This window comes from Leuresthes tenuis, unplaced genomic scaffold, assembly GCF_036924035.1.
Source record: "Leuresthes tenuis unplaced genomic scaffold, fLeuTen1.0.hap1 SCAF_12, whole genome shotgun sequence".
Taxonomy (NCBI): Eukaryota; Metazoa; Chordata; class Actinopteri; order Atheriniformes; family Atherinopsidae; genus Leuresthes; species Leuresthes tenuis.
This window is the reverse complement of record NW_027325366.1, coordinates 271,364-286,658: the sequence shown is the minus strand read 5'-3', so window position 1 is coordinate 286,658 and position 15,295 is coordinate 271,364. Positions and strand designations below refer to the sequence as shown.

Below are 15,295 nucleotides of genomic sequence, written 5' to 3'. Positions count from 1 at the left end.
TATTTATTCATTGTCTAATCTAGTCTGGTTTTGTCTTGTTTTGTTTCCACAGTTAAGCTTTTTTATATCCGGCTCCGCCGCGCTTTTTTGTTCTTGCTTTTTGTAAATCTTGTTTTTCTTGAGTTCTGCATCTGGGTCCTCCCTCCTACACCATGCTTCTTGACAAACTGGGGGAGTGTGTTATTCTCACGATGTTGTAATTTAGCCTGAAACTTCCCTACACAGCTGGTAATTATCGGACACTACATATTTCTTATTGGTTCCCAAAACTCCTTTGCACAGTTGGTAAGAATCAGACACTACAATACAATTAATTAACTATCTTAATAGTGGTTAATTAATCTTTTACTAAGACCCTAACTGCTTCTGGGTTTGTACCAACTTATGCATAACTCCATTTTAGAACCATAAGGAACTGTAAAGATGACAGCTTCTTGGAAAGCATTCATCCGTCTGGCTGTCTAATCACAGATCACTCTGATGTTCTCACCTGTTGTTTTGGGATGCAATCTCCTCACGGAGCTTCTGGATTTCGCTGCGACATTTCTCAATCTCCACCACTTTCATGCCCTCCACTGCAGATAGACACAGTCATTTAACAGTAACTTCCTCACAACCTTTACAGATTTACAAGCCATCAACCTGTCAACAACATTTTTATCAAGATAGTTTGATCTCAGAGAGGTTTTTGTTTAGTTAGTCAATCCATCACTAAAAACAAGAAACCTGTCACTCCTATTAATACATACTCTAATTAGATAAAGAACAGTCATTTAAGGTTGATATTCAACTCTCATTTCCACTCTAATTTTGGATTTTAAGCACTCATCTCTTTTTAGCTGCTCTCGTGCTAAAAAGTATGCTTTTTTTTTTTAGAAGAAGAAGATCAATGAAGCAGAGCAGTAAATCTGTGGAGATAAACGGATAAAGAATGAGCTGAAGCTCTCCTCTGTCCTCTGTGAAGTCCGGAGGAGCCACAGACTCAGCTGGTCATTTTCAGTGTCACCCCTCTAAATGTGAGGCTGTTTTTACATTTCATAGCTAGTAATTTCCTTCCTAACATTTCCAGATGGTGGTATACACAATCTCCTGCCTATCAAAGAGACACATTACATGAGGCCCAGACTGTGTCCTATGCTGTTACTGCAGAGATAAACACCAGCCATTCAGGGCAGAAATCTAAAGATACACCTCTTACCATAAATTATAATGAAATATCAGATTTCCATAGTGTTGTCTCCTGAAGGCTACATGCCCCCAAATTCTAGTCCAAGTCTCCAAGTAGTGTGAACTGGAGCAGTACTTTTGTTACGCCTTACTAACAGTGGCAGGAAACAGAAAGAGGCTGGAGGGAGGGGTTAAGAAACTGGATAGCCTCTTTTAACTGTACAAAGGGAACTGATCCTGTAGCATTATGGAGGTGAAATCCTCTCTGAAGTTCTCCAGCTGCCTCTCCTCCATGGACAGCAGCTGCACTCTTACAGATGTCTGACCTACTGGCTCCAACACTCCAGCTCCCACCAATCATGTAACCATGGCGACCAAAGTGATGAGAGGATTTATTTTGGTGTGGGCTCTGTGCTGTTGCTGTAGCAACCAGGTATCTAGGCAATCAGTTTGCTTGTGTGAAGTGGCTGTGCATCAGAGGTGAAGCCACAGCTTTGGTGCAGGTCGAACAGAAGCAGAAAAAATCTTTTGTTTGAATTGTTTGAGTGGATTTGCATGTATCCTCTTCATGCTCTGAGATCTTCAATGTTTTGATGTGGCATTTTGATTCGCTGGGCTTTAAATCAGAGTAACAAAGCATTATGTCGTGACTGTCTGCCCTGTAGGATCAGAAGTAATTCAGTTAATTTTATAGAACTTGCAACTAACACGGGGTGAACAAACTATGTATGTGTAATACAACTTTTCAAGTAATTTCAGTTCACTTCTCACAAGAACTATCTGTGAGCATTACAGCTTTATCGAGACAAGCCTGTCTCTAACTCCACATTTTTCATTAACATATAAATTTGTTTTGTAACTTTGTCCTGTGAGTTCTGAAATTAAATATATTTTCCAAAACACTTTGAAACCATTATTTTAACCTGTCAAAGGTTTTAAGCAACATGTGATAGCTGGTTACCACACTTACACACTTTGCTTTCCATAATGAATTTTCATTAAATAAGAACTCACACCAACTGGAAAATGCGTAAAGGTGTTACGACTGTGCGGTGAGAGACAAAAGAAAAGCAGATATGAAATAACAACTCTGTTTAGTAGCGCTGCAGCAGACTTAAAGGACAAACATGGGTTCAGAGAGTCTTTCCACTGATTCTTAAAAAACACGTCCTCACTTTGAAATCAAATATTCAACTTGACCTTTCTCCTTAATTACTACCTTGCTAAGAAGGGTGTCAAGATTGCAAAACCATGACTGATTAAATGTTCCTGCCAGTAAATACTATAAAACAGAGCCCATTCAGAACACTACAACTCACGTGATAAAGGAAGGAAAATAAACGCTGATGACGTAGGACAGCCAATCACAGCTACAGTTTCTTCACTTGGGAGAACTGACAAATCTGACACATTCGACTGTTAAAATATCATCAGACGATCAGGTTAAACTACAGTATATACAGTGCAGCAATGCCAGTAGGTCGGCAGTCAGAGAAGACCAAACCTCCTGCTTGTACTCAATAAAATGCTAAACCCTAGAAACTGATAACAGTCAGCTGAGAGGAAAGAAACTTTCACAGCATACTGTGTAAATGTAGAAATGGCAACAGGTTCTATTAGCTTGAACCAAGTTTAAATATATTCAATGTTTGGAAGATTATAACAGCATGAGGTCAACAGTCTCTGATCACATAACTTGTTTAACTTTAACTTATCTAATCATGGAGTCATAAACTGTGGAGGGACAAGTTCAGACAACAGGCTCTGCAGGTCTGCAGTTCCAATTATCAGTTTCAACTCCACTGCACCACCCTTAAATACTGGCTTTCCTGTTGGATCTGCTTTTAGAAGTGCAGATGTTCATATTAAAATATGTGTTCATCTGTCTTGCCACCATATGTTTTCAGTCTAGCTAGCAGCATGAGTTACTGGTTACAGGAATCTCTTGATAACAACTGCCACTGCATTTTAGAGACATTCACGATCTCCAGGAGAGGAGGAGATTTTTTTAGTCCTTTGTCTGATATATAAATGCCAAACTAAATAGATTAAAATTGACTAAACAACAGAAGACATTCCCGCCTGGCACAACTGCACATCTCCATTATATTTTTATTTTCATTGTCATATCTCTACTGTCACCTGCCACCCCATGCATTGAATATTCAATGGGATCTGTTGGTGTTCTTAGCAAGATTACTTTTTAAGAACTGGCATTATATGAATACAGTTATAAAGAATGTAACTGTATTTGGATTTCTTTGGGTTATAATTAACTGGATTGTTTTATTACAATTAATTGGATTTAATTGGACTGTCTCTTATTGTATTTATCTTGAATTAGTTTATTCTCTCTTTAAACTTCCTTAAGAAGATGCTTGTTGTGAACTGGCACAACATAAACCAACTGAAGTGAACTGATTTTTATTTTTCATATATTTCTCACATCTTAAAAAAAATATGTTGGGTAGATTCCATTTTTCATACGCAAGTACATATAAAAGCTATATATAAATGCAGCCCATTTACATTTCTGAGTGGGACTGTTTTCTTAATCCCATTTCTGATGGATTTTAACGCTGGTCACAAGGGACCCGATCTCAGTCCCCGTGGAGCCCTCTAGTGTTTATCATCTAACAGCAACAAAAATCATCTGCAGCAATGATGAAGGCACAAAACTGTCATCATTTACATAATTAAGTAAACTGACACCCTACCATGCAACTGGCATGAAGCTACAAAAAGAGAAAGTAAGTAACAAAGTTACTTCACTAATATCACGTTTTGATTGTTTTGTCTTGTTTTCAGGTTTCTTGGTTTATTTCTTGTCATGTTTTTCCCCGTCACGTTAAGTTTCACTCATGTCACCTGTTTCTGTTCCACAGCTGCACCTCGTCACTAATCACCTCCCACAGTACTTAGTTTCCAGGTTCACTCATGTCAAAGCAGATAACTCAACTCACGTCCCATGCTCCAAGTCTTGTTGGTCCACGTCTCGTCAGGTCAGGTTTTGCCTCTTGTTACTTAGCCATAGTCTTGTCTTTATTTATCTATTTTCTACAGCTTAAGATCATAGATATCCGGCTCAGCCGTGCGTTTTGTTTGTTCTTTGTTTTGTTAATAAATCAAGTCTTTTTCTCGAGTTCTGCATCTGGGTCCTCCCTCCACACCAACGTCTTTGACAACTAAATCACTTGCAAGTAACAGCAATCTGTAAACTGAGAGTAAAAGTAGTGGCAGTAAAACAACACTGAACAATATACAGTCATCGGCAACTTTATTAGGTACACCTTGCTAGTAAAAGGTTGGACACCCTTTTGCCTTCAGAACTGCTTTAATTCTTCATGGCATACTTTCAACAAGGTTGTTATGCCCTGGATCAAAGGGTGTAACATACAGAGATTCACAACTTGTCCAACTAAAAAGGGATTTATGTAAACAAACCAAAAAACATTGAAGGGATCTGGAGAAGCAGTGCTCAGGTCACCATGTTAGAGCATGAGTGGGGAGAGAGAGAGAGAGAGAGAGAGTGGCTAAGCTGACTTTTTATCCTCATCCAGGTGATGGTGAAGCCCTTCAGAAAACTCAGAGGGACACAAAAGCACCGGGCATAAGCACCCAGTTGTTAATAACTTCACTGGCAGCTCAGTGTTCTGCATAGACAAATACAAGCTGACTTGTAGAGATGGACACGCTAAAGTGTTCCAAGGCCAGAATAAGAGCAAGAGCCTCTTTCTCAATGGTGGAATAGTTCTTGAAAAGTAACACACGGGGTGCTCTAAGCCTGAACTAACTCCTTGGAGGAGGACTGCTCCAGCACCAGCATCACTGGTATTCACAGCAAGCCTAAATGGCTTTTCGATATTTGGTGCAGCAAGCAACTAACAGAGCCTTCAACCTTTCAAAAGCCATCTGACAGCACTCAGACCAAACAAATGGTACTTTTGGACAAAGCAGGTTAGTTAAAGGAGCAACAATAGCAGGGAAGTTCTGACAAAAACTCCAATAACACCCTGCCATTCCCAGAAAGCACTTAAGCTCTAGACCAGACGCAGGCACACAAAATCCAACAATGGTCTCTACTTTAGCCTCAACTGGACAAGTTCCCACAAGTTCCCACACCCAACAATCTTACCCAAGTAACTGACAGTAGTACACCCAAACTGACATTTTGCAAGATATACAGTCAGGTTAGCAGCTACCAAACGCTGGAACACTTCCTTTATTTGGTTAAATGTTGAGACCAAGTATAGCTATAGATGACTATATCATCCAAAAAAGGCTCACACCCAGAAACACCTCTCAGTACTTGGTTGACTTGGCGCTGAAAGGTGGCTGGAGCATTTTGCATACCAAAAGCCATGACTCTATTCTGACAGAAGTCATCAGGTGTTACAAAGGCAGATACTTCACAGGCTCTTGTATTCGAGGGCACCTGCCAATAATCCATCAGCAAGTCTAGCTTTGTGACAAAGCATGCCAATACCACTCTATTAATACAGTTATCCAGTCGGGGAAGAGGGTAGCCGTCAGGCTTTTATTTTACAGTATTAACCTTGCGGAAATCTGTACAAAAACGATTTGTCTCATCAGGCTTGGCGACTAAGAGGCATGGAGAGCTCCAGGAACTTGTGTTAGGTTCAGCAATGCCATTCCTTAGCATATAATCCACTTCTCTCTGTAGAATGATAGACTCCAAATTAGCGTTATAACCCTTCCCAGATTGATGGGCAGCAACAATTACTTCTCTGAGATCATTGCTGATGTCTTTCCTCCTTGGCATTGTATTAACACACACCTGAATGCTCCAGACCTACAAACTGACAAAACTTAAACTCAATTAATTAGTGCACTGATCGTAATGGCTCCAAATCAACTTTGGAATTCCCCTGGTAAAAAAAGGCAAATGTGTATTTAAGTGTATGGTAATTTCAATGTTCTTTGTTTTCACTTGGCACTCTGGAAAGTGCTCTTTAGAAAGGTATATCATAGAGTTTGTTTCAAAGTTGTCAGTCATGATTAAGATCATTTAGTTTTATCCAAAAAAAGTGAAAGTGCTCTTTAGAAAGATTTTCCTAATTATGTGTAGTGCTTGACATTTGTGCTATCTAAATACAGTTATATTCAACTGAACTAAATGATATATCCTTATGAATGCTGAATTCATAAAACTTTATGTAAACTTCAGGTATATCATAGAGAGTTTGTTTCAAAGTTGTCAGTCATGATTAAGATAATTTAGTTTTATCCAAGTTTATTTGGGCTTTAATTACAATATTGACATTAACCCAACTAAAATGCTATAACCCCATTTCTTATCCTCATGATGTGACAGTGATGAATAAAACAGTATAAGTCCTTTTCATGACAAGTGAAAAATGTGTGTAAAGAGACTCACGCTCAACTCTCTTCTCCAACATGGCAAGACGGTTGGTGACGTCGGTCTTCAGCTCATTGATCTTGAACACCCTGTGAACAGATGGATGCAGGTTGTCCTCTCTTTGACAACAATGAGCCCCCCTTAAAATTCACACTTTCTTCCTTTACATACATATTTACAGCTGGTTGTGTTGCTTAATTAAGTATTAACTGTTTTTTTAAACACGACTTTGCAAACTTTGCATCTTTGTAATTTAAACACTGACGACATTTAACCTCCTCATCCAGCACCGTCATAAAAAATTCTGCAGTCCTAAATAAATTCCTCCTAACGTATATTACCCTCTGCGCACAGAGTGAAAAGCTTGTAAATCTCATATTGAAGGATTACATGCTTCTCTTAGAATAGAAGCAATTTTCTTGGGATCAGGAACGACTGTTTTCTTCTATCTGAGGTTTAGAGATACATGATTTAGTCCTTCCTCGAAACAACACAAAGCCAGAAGAATGGGATTCTTATGCAGAGAATCTAAAAAACAGTGATACTGAAGAAGCTAAATGACTAAGTCCAGTAATTATTACACAAAACAGAGACCACAGGAGCCAGTAATGTCTCTACATTTAACAAGTGTAACATAGTGACTAGTTAAAAGTGAAAATATGCTGCTGTGTGAATACATCCACCCATCTGCTTACCTTGAAAACTGCTCTGCGACTTGTGTCAGTGCATTCTGGAAGAGTTCCTCTTTATCTGACGAGAGAGTAAGCATGGAGCTGTAACACATACTCATACACACACCTACACACACATATCAACAGATTGCAGGACCATTGACACACACACATTTCAGGCTTAACAACTTGAATTTATCAGGAGCGACCTGAAGTACAGTGAATCCACCAACACAGATATGAATACAGGCAGGGGTTATGTAAGCCAGAGACAGAGGTCTATATGATTTCCCTCTGCTTATAGCACTGCTGACCACCTGAATGCCTGTAGAGAACAGGAATTGTCTGACAGCTTGATCTGTTAACAAGCCTTCTCTGATTCCTCTTTCTGCTCAAACAAAGTTATGTAATTTTGCTAAAATTGCACTGGGCAGAGTACAATGTCACAGAGTAATGACCTCCCATAAGAACATGAAAAAAGTTAGTACATCTTATCACTCACATTCAGGCCTTCCTGCAAATTTCACAGGAGGTATCATATAAACAATTGCTCATTGATTAACTGAGCCCATAAAGCTAAAGCGCTTCAGTCACAGGCAGCAGCTGCATTCAGGAGCTCAGTCTACACAAATGACATGATCAGTTGAGATGCTTTTAAAAATATGGCATCAAACTGACATGCATGAGGCAGGGTACACCCTGGACAAGTCGCCAGTCCATCACAGGGCCTCACAAGACAAACAAGCATCTTTCTTCCGACTCTCAATGAAGGCGGTCACATTTCTCTTCTCTCCCTTATCTTCCCTGCTTTTCTTCACGTGTTGTCCTGTCCTGTCCCAAACTTTGGTGCCTCTCTCTGCATTGCTCTCAAAATTAAAATCATGGAATTGGTCAACTGGTCTCTCAACGCAATTAACAAAATTTTCTCAACGAGAAATTCGGGTCCGGGGAACCTGTCTGTCCTGATGGAACGTTCGCCGCTGGTTACATGAGGGACTCCTGGGAGCAGTGGAGGGTCGTGTGCCTGGCGATTCTTTCTGTTGAGGACATCTAGTATCTTTACAAATTCAGAACCATGATCACGGGCTGTCTGCTGATTGAAGTCGTAGACAGTGGTCAAAGGCCCCAAACTGCCCAATATGATTGAAGCAGTGGGCAGAGCTGTTGGCGCTCAAACTGTGGTCATTAACTGCAATATGGAAAACATCTTGGAGAAGCTTGTGGCTTTGCAAAGGCGTATGGATTGTTTTTGGGACCAGAATGGACAAACAGAGTAAGTCGTGTCCATTGAAATACGACTACTTTCCCTAACCAAACAATCATAATCTAATCTGCATTCCTGCTCCTGGCACCGGCCTTGGTCAAGGCTGCTGCTGTAACAACCTCCCCTGAGATCGCTGCTGCGAGACGCTCTGAACTCCTTTCCCCCATCCCTTTCTTCACGGACACCTGGTGATTGTTGACTCAGTCTGGGACCCAATCAAGGACTTCTCCATGGCAACCTGCTGTGGTATCACGATGACATCCTGTGAACTGAGCCACTAGTTGAGAGCCAGACGTAGCAAATCTCTGGGCTTACTCCCATCCCATGCCTATGTTTGCTGTTCTAGATGTTACTGAAGTTTTTTTTCCCTGCCCCACATTGTACACCCCAAGGAGCATAGTCTGGAGGATATGAACCAGGAACCTTCTTGCTGTGAGGTGATGGTGCTAACCACCACACCATCTTGCAACCCATTCCTAGAGTTGGCTGGGTGTCAGTCAGGAAGAGCAGACATAACCCTAAAGTCAAGCCCGTGGTTCACCATCAACCTGTCCACATTTCAAACAGATTTTCCCCACCTGTCATAGTCCATAGTCAGAAACGTGGCATTAGAGACCATAGTCAAATGTATTCCAGGGGCCAGAGCGGGCAACGTAGAATCCTATTTAAAACTGCTGGCTAAGGATAACAGTAAATACAGTAAAATAGTTATTCACATCGTCGGTAATGACACCCGGTTACGCCAATTGGAGGTAAAAAAAAATTAATGTTGCATCGTTGAACAATAAACAAATTTATTAGTCGTTCAAAAACATGACCACCCAGGGTTGAGACCAGGATGCAGAGTTGTAGTTTTAAACACTTCTCTGCAGCTTCCCACCTGCTGCCCCCCCCCCCCCCCCCCCCAATCAATAAACACAAAAGGAGCAAATCCTCTTGTGCAAAACAAATCAAAACAGAAACTTTAACTGAACAAAAACATCAAACTATCAAATGTGGTTTGCTGAATATTAGATCTCTCCTTTCAAAATCTCTGTTAGTGAATGACTTGATTTGTGATCGTCATATTAAAATATTTTGTCTTACAGAAACCTGGCTGCAGAAGAATAGAACAGAATAGAAAAATACTTTATTAATCCCCCAGTGGGGGAAATTTACATTTGTAAAGTAGCTCAAAAATTATTTAAAAAATTATAAATATTTACAATGATTGTATATTAGACAACAACAACAATGATACTAATACTACTACTACTAATAATAATAATAATCAATGACTAAATAAATAAATTTGAGAAGAACATTCTTGGAGGTACAGTGTCTTAACAGTCACTGTTAAAAAGCCTTATGGCTGTAGGGACAAAGGACCTCCTGAATCTCTCAGTCCTGCATCGCAGTGAGATGAGCCTCTCTCTGCAGCTGCTCCTCTGTCCTGGATGCTTTGGAGAGGATGTTCATTATTATCCAAAACAGAACACAGTTTCCTCCTCATCTGTTGCTCCACCACAGCACTGAGAGGGTCCAGCTCCCTGCCTCCCACAGAATGACCTTTTTCATCAGTTTGTCCAGGCGCCTACAGTTTTTGTCTGTAGTGCAACTCCCCCAGCAGACAGCAGCACAGAACAGTGCCCTCTCAATGATGGTGTGATAAAACATGCACATCATGTCACTGCAGACATTGAAGGACCTGAGCCGTCTCAGGAAGACTCTGGCCCCTCGTGTACACTGCTTCTATGCTGGCAGACCACTCCAGTTTATTATCCAGCACCACCCCCAGGTATTTGCAGGTCTGAACAGACTCTATCTCCCCTCCATTAATGCAGACTGACTGGTATGGAGTTTTAGATCTCCTGAAGTCCACCACCAGCTCTTTGGTCTTGGTTTTGTTCAGGAGCAAACAGTTATTTTTAGTCCAGCCATAGATGGACTCCACAAGTTCCTGTACTCCTTCTCCTGTCCACCGTGCACACATGTCACAACAACCGTATCATCAGAATACTTCTGCATGTGGCAGGACTCTGAGTTGTTCCTGAAGTCTGATGTGTTCAGGGTGAAAAGAAAAGGAGCCAAAACAGTACCCTGCAGAGCCCCAATACTGCATTCAAGTGTTCCAGAAACACATCTCCCCATCCTGACATACTGTGGTCTGGCAGTCAGATAGTCTATAATCCATGATGTCAGGGAGGGGGCCACACCCATACCTAGAAGCTTATCTTTCAGTGGGAGGCCGTATGGTGCTGAAGGCACTGGGGAAGTCAAAGAACATGATTCTCACATATGAACCAGGCACATGCAGATAAGCATATGCCCGATGTACAGAATCACATCTTCCACTCCTATGTATTTCTGGTAGGCAAACTGGAGGGGGTCAAGATCCTCAGCAACCTGCAATCTCATACGGCGAACAAGGAGTCTCTCAAAGGTCTCCATGATATGAGATGTCAAAGCCACCGGTCTTTGACACTGGAGGTGGAGGTGCAGCTGAACTGAGGAGGCCAGGAGGTGGGAGCTGCCACAGATGTGGAGGTGCAGCTGTGCTCAGGATGCCTGGTGCTGGAAGCTGCTGCAGAGGTGGAGGTGTGGCTGGATTCAGCGGGCCTGGCAGTGGAAACTGCCGAAGAGCTGGACAGAAGAAGCCTGTTGATGAGAGTTGCTGCAGAGGTGGAGGTGCAGTCAGGCGGAGGAGGAGGCTTGGAGATGCGAGTTGCCATTGAGATAGAAGTACAGCTGGGCAGTGGAAGCAGTATAGAGGAAGCAGCTGTGGGGCGGAGGGAGTAGTAGCAGAGGTGGAAAAAGCCACACTATCAAACCTGTTGAAATATTGGTTAAAAGTATTGACTCTATCATCATCACCTTCCACAGACTGAGAGTTCTTCAGTCTGTATCCAGTGATGGTCCTCGTGCCCCTCCACACCTCCTTGGTGTTATTGTTCTCCAGCTGTCTCTTTACCGTTTTCTTGTACTCCACCTTAGCTCGACGTAGTGTCTTTTTAAGCTCCTGTTGTACACTCCTCCACCTTTCTCCATCACCATTCTGGAACGCCCTCTTTTTCTGGTTCAGGAGGTCTTTGATGTCACTGGTGATCCATGGTTTGTTATTAGGATAGCACCTTACAGTCCTCACTGGAATCACAGTGTCCCTATAGAAGGTAATGTAGTCAGTGATGGTGCTGACCTTCCTGTCCATGTCAATGTCCATTTCTTCTTCCTCCAGCAGTACAGCCCAGTCTGTGACATCAAAGCAGTCTCTCAATGCATCACGTGCCTCTGGTGACCACTTCCTGAAAGATCTAGTAGTAACAGGAAGTCTTTGTAGACAAGGTCTGTATGTGGGTTGTAGATAGACCATGCTGTGATCAGATCTACCAAGTGGTGGAAGAGACACTGCCCTTTAAGTCTCCTCCCAGGAGGATCATGTTAGCATTAAAGGGGAACTCCGGTATTTTTAAACCAAGGCCTTATTTCTGGCATGAAATATGTTTATCTATTCACCGAGAACCGTTTGGCGAAAGTCGGCGTCCTTCGAAAGCTATTTAGAAAACTCGCGATCAACGTATATCCATAAAAAGGAGTTAATGGGGCAGGGACGATGCAGCCTCTAAATAAGGCATTATCTGTCTTTATTTCACCAATACTTTAAGAAGAATGAATGAACGAACATACTATTGCTTTGTGTCATGATTCCCGAACACTTTTAGTTTTTGTATCTTGTCTTGTCACTTCCTGTTTTATTTTGAATGCTAACTTTCATCCAGTAGAGGATGAAGTGGTCCCAGTAGAGTATAAGTATTTGCATAATTCTTATGGGCGGCCGTGGCTCTCACTGCTCAAAAAAATATTGGTGAACTGATAGCTGGAGGGGTGGCAGTCCACCTCCTTGGCATGGCTGGGGTGCCCTTGAACAAGACACTGTACCTCCATGCTCCCCGGGCACTGTGTGACTATGACTACATGACAATAAAGTGATCTTAACCGTATGCATGTGTCAAATGTCTGTATGTGAAGTATGTTGTAATGGTGCTGATGTTTGGTTTTGTTTGGCCAGGATGCTCTTGCAAAAGGTATTTTTGACTTCAGTTAAATTGATTAAATAAAGGTTATAAATAGATACAAATAAATCATATTTGCTGTGATGGACTGGCGACCTGTCCAGAGTGTGTACCCCGCCTCTCGCCCAATGGCCACTGGGATAGGCTCCAGCCCCCCCGCGACCCAACTGACGGATTAAGTGGATATAGAAAATGGATGGATGGAAAAATTATATTTGCAACCTTAAAACTGAAAGAGCATGGAATTTCTTTTTTCACATTACTGTATAGATTCCTGGCCCTGAGATAGACTGGCGACCTGTCCAGGGTGTGTACCCCGCCTCTCGCCCAATGGCCACTGGGATAGGCTCCAGCCCCCCTGTGACCCGACCGACGGATAAAGCGGGTATAGAAAATGGATGGATGGATGTATAGATTCCTGTGAAACCATTTGTTCTACTGTTACAGTGCATCAATTCATTCTTTACTAAAATTGTTTTGGCCTGTTGCAGAAGGAAAAAAGAATACACGGGAAATATACAGATTAGTTCTTTACTGCCTGGACAGGAATAGGAGCGGGAAGAAAGATTATAAATCAGACACACCTGTGAGTAGCAGTGAGAGAAAGAACCAACCAAGGAAACCTGGAGCAGCATCAGATAGAGGAGTGAGAGTGGCCATAAGAAAAGACAAGTAACAAAATCTAATCCATTTTCTGAACATTTTTAGCAACCACATAATACCTCAAAACAAGAAAGAATAGAAGTTGTTCATGAACTGGCTGAATTTAGAAAGGACCTTCCTTTCCAACCTCTTTCATACAGTGTGGAAGTCAAACTGATCCCTGGAGCAGATCTTGTTAACCCTAATCATTGACCTGGTCAGATGCAGTACTGGGTTCTGGTGGCCTGGTTAGATCTGAATTTATAAGTCTCATTTACACAACTCTCTTGGCTTTTCTTACTTTTTCTCAGGTTGTCTGAACTACTCCAATCACACCACCATACAGGATACACAATACACATATTTTGTTTGATAATGGTTTGAATGAAAAGGTCCTTAGGAGTGAGTGTGAACGTGTGTGTGGTTGTTTGTCTCGTTTGTCTCTGTGTGGCCCTGTGATGTATTGGCGATTTGTCCAGGGTGTACCCCGCCTCTCGCCCAATGGGCTCCAGCCTCCCTGCGACCCGACAGACGGATTAAGCAGGTATAGAAAATGGATGGATGGTATCTGAGTTGCTTACTTTGTTTAAAGAACTTTGCACATTTATCAATAAGCTGAAGCTAACTTAGAGTTTGCAGTCACTTAACCCCTTAAAATTCATGTTTGCAACGTTTTCATGAAACATCTAATAAAAGCATACCCAAAGTAAATTGAAAGCTGTTCTTGAACCATTTGAAGTAAGGGCATGGTTGAGGTCCCTTTTGAAATAGAACACTGAATTTTCACCAACAACAATCAGAATATGTGTAAATGCTACTGTCACAGAGTAATATGAGCTTGAATACACTGAAAAATATGAATTTCTATATCCGCCTAATTGTCTTTCCAAATATGTGCCTTAAAAGTGACTTTAGCATAGAGCTGCGAACTGGAAAACACAATGGGACTACAGCCTGAAGTCTTACCTAGTCCCAATTCATATTTGACTGTAGTCAACAAAAAAATTGTTTTTTTAACAGGTTTTTCTAAGGATAGGACCAGGTGTGCCAAAAGTGTGCCATTTGGAGACCCTTGGACACCAAGGGAAAAAAGGCTGCTATTCTTGAACGCTTAAACATACAGTCATGATCTTGGGCTCTAATGAAAGGTTACACTTGGGACTGTCTTATCCCACATCCAGATCCTCTGTCAGTATTATTGACAAAGAGTAAGCACAAACACATTGTTTCTATAAACAGAGCTTTGTGCATACAATAAAGAAAAGTCCAAACAAATAGTATGGTCTAAAATCCAATTATTTTATATAAAAAAAATAGTTGATAGCAAACAACACTGCACACTATTTACAATTGGTATTTACATTATTTTCTGTTGGCAACATGCCAATCATTGTAGCAGTCTTGACCTGGCACAAAGCACAGGAGTCTACAGGAGTCTTTGTCTGGCAGTTTCGCACCTCAAATGCCCAGCTGTGCTGTGTCCTGATATGTGCACAGGTTTGTGATGACTGGGAAGAAATGACCCAGGTTCAACTGTGGTGGTAGATTCCGCCTCTGCCAACTCCAAGGCTGAGGTCTCCCTGGATGCCTTCTGGTGCAAAGGAACCTCACCTCTGCTTTTGCCATGTTCTTTGTGCAAGATGAAGGCATTCACAATGGCAATGTCCATGAAGTGGTAGAAGAAAGTTTTGTACTACTTCTGTGTTTTGTGCAAGACCTTGCAGTATCATATCAGGCCATCTGATAGGTCGACTACCCCCATGTACCTAAAAGGACAGTTGGAAAAACAAAAAAGAAAAATCTTGTCAAAATTTGTCCAGCACACAAATTATTACATTTCAAAAGGCAGCAAAAACTTGTTCACACAGTACATATCAGATGTACTCTTTTACTGCTGGTGGAGCAGGGATGTCATTCAGGTTCCCCACTCCCCCTTTGACCCTCCACTGGACAGTGTCCTCTCTATGGGCTTTGTGCAGAGTGGAACACAGAAAAACATCTCTCGTGTCTTTCCACTGGAGGAACAGGATGGGGTCGTTCCTCAGCCACCTGATGCTCCCTTGTGGTGATTTGGAGTTCAGGCTATTTGTTTTTGATTTTGGATAGCCAATCCGGTAGGTTC

At 41.7% G+C, this 15,295-nt stretch overlaps 1 protein-coding gene across 1 annotated transcript in view; it reads right to left on the bottom strand.

Moving 5' to 3' along the window:
* pde9aa (phosphodiesterase 9aa) overlaps positions 1 to 15,295 on the bottom strand; it is a 46,626-nt gene that overhangs the window by 15,399 nt on the left and 15,932 nt on the right. Inside the window, exons 5-7 of the mRNA XM_072397786.1 lie at positions 7,243 to 7,297; positions 6,566 to 6,636; positions 491 to 575 (exon numbers count right to left, since the gene is read on the bottom strand). Of these exons, the coding sequence (XP_072253887.1) occupies positions 491 to 575; positions 6,566 to 6,636; positions 7,243 to 7,297 (211 nt within the window). The remainder of the gene's footprint in view (positions 1 to 490; positions 576 to 6,565; positions 6,637 to 7,242; positions 7,298 to 15,295) is intronic.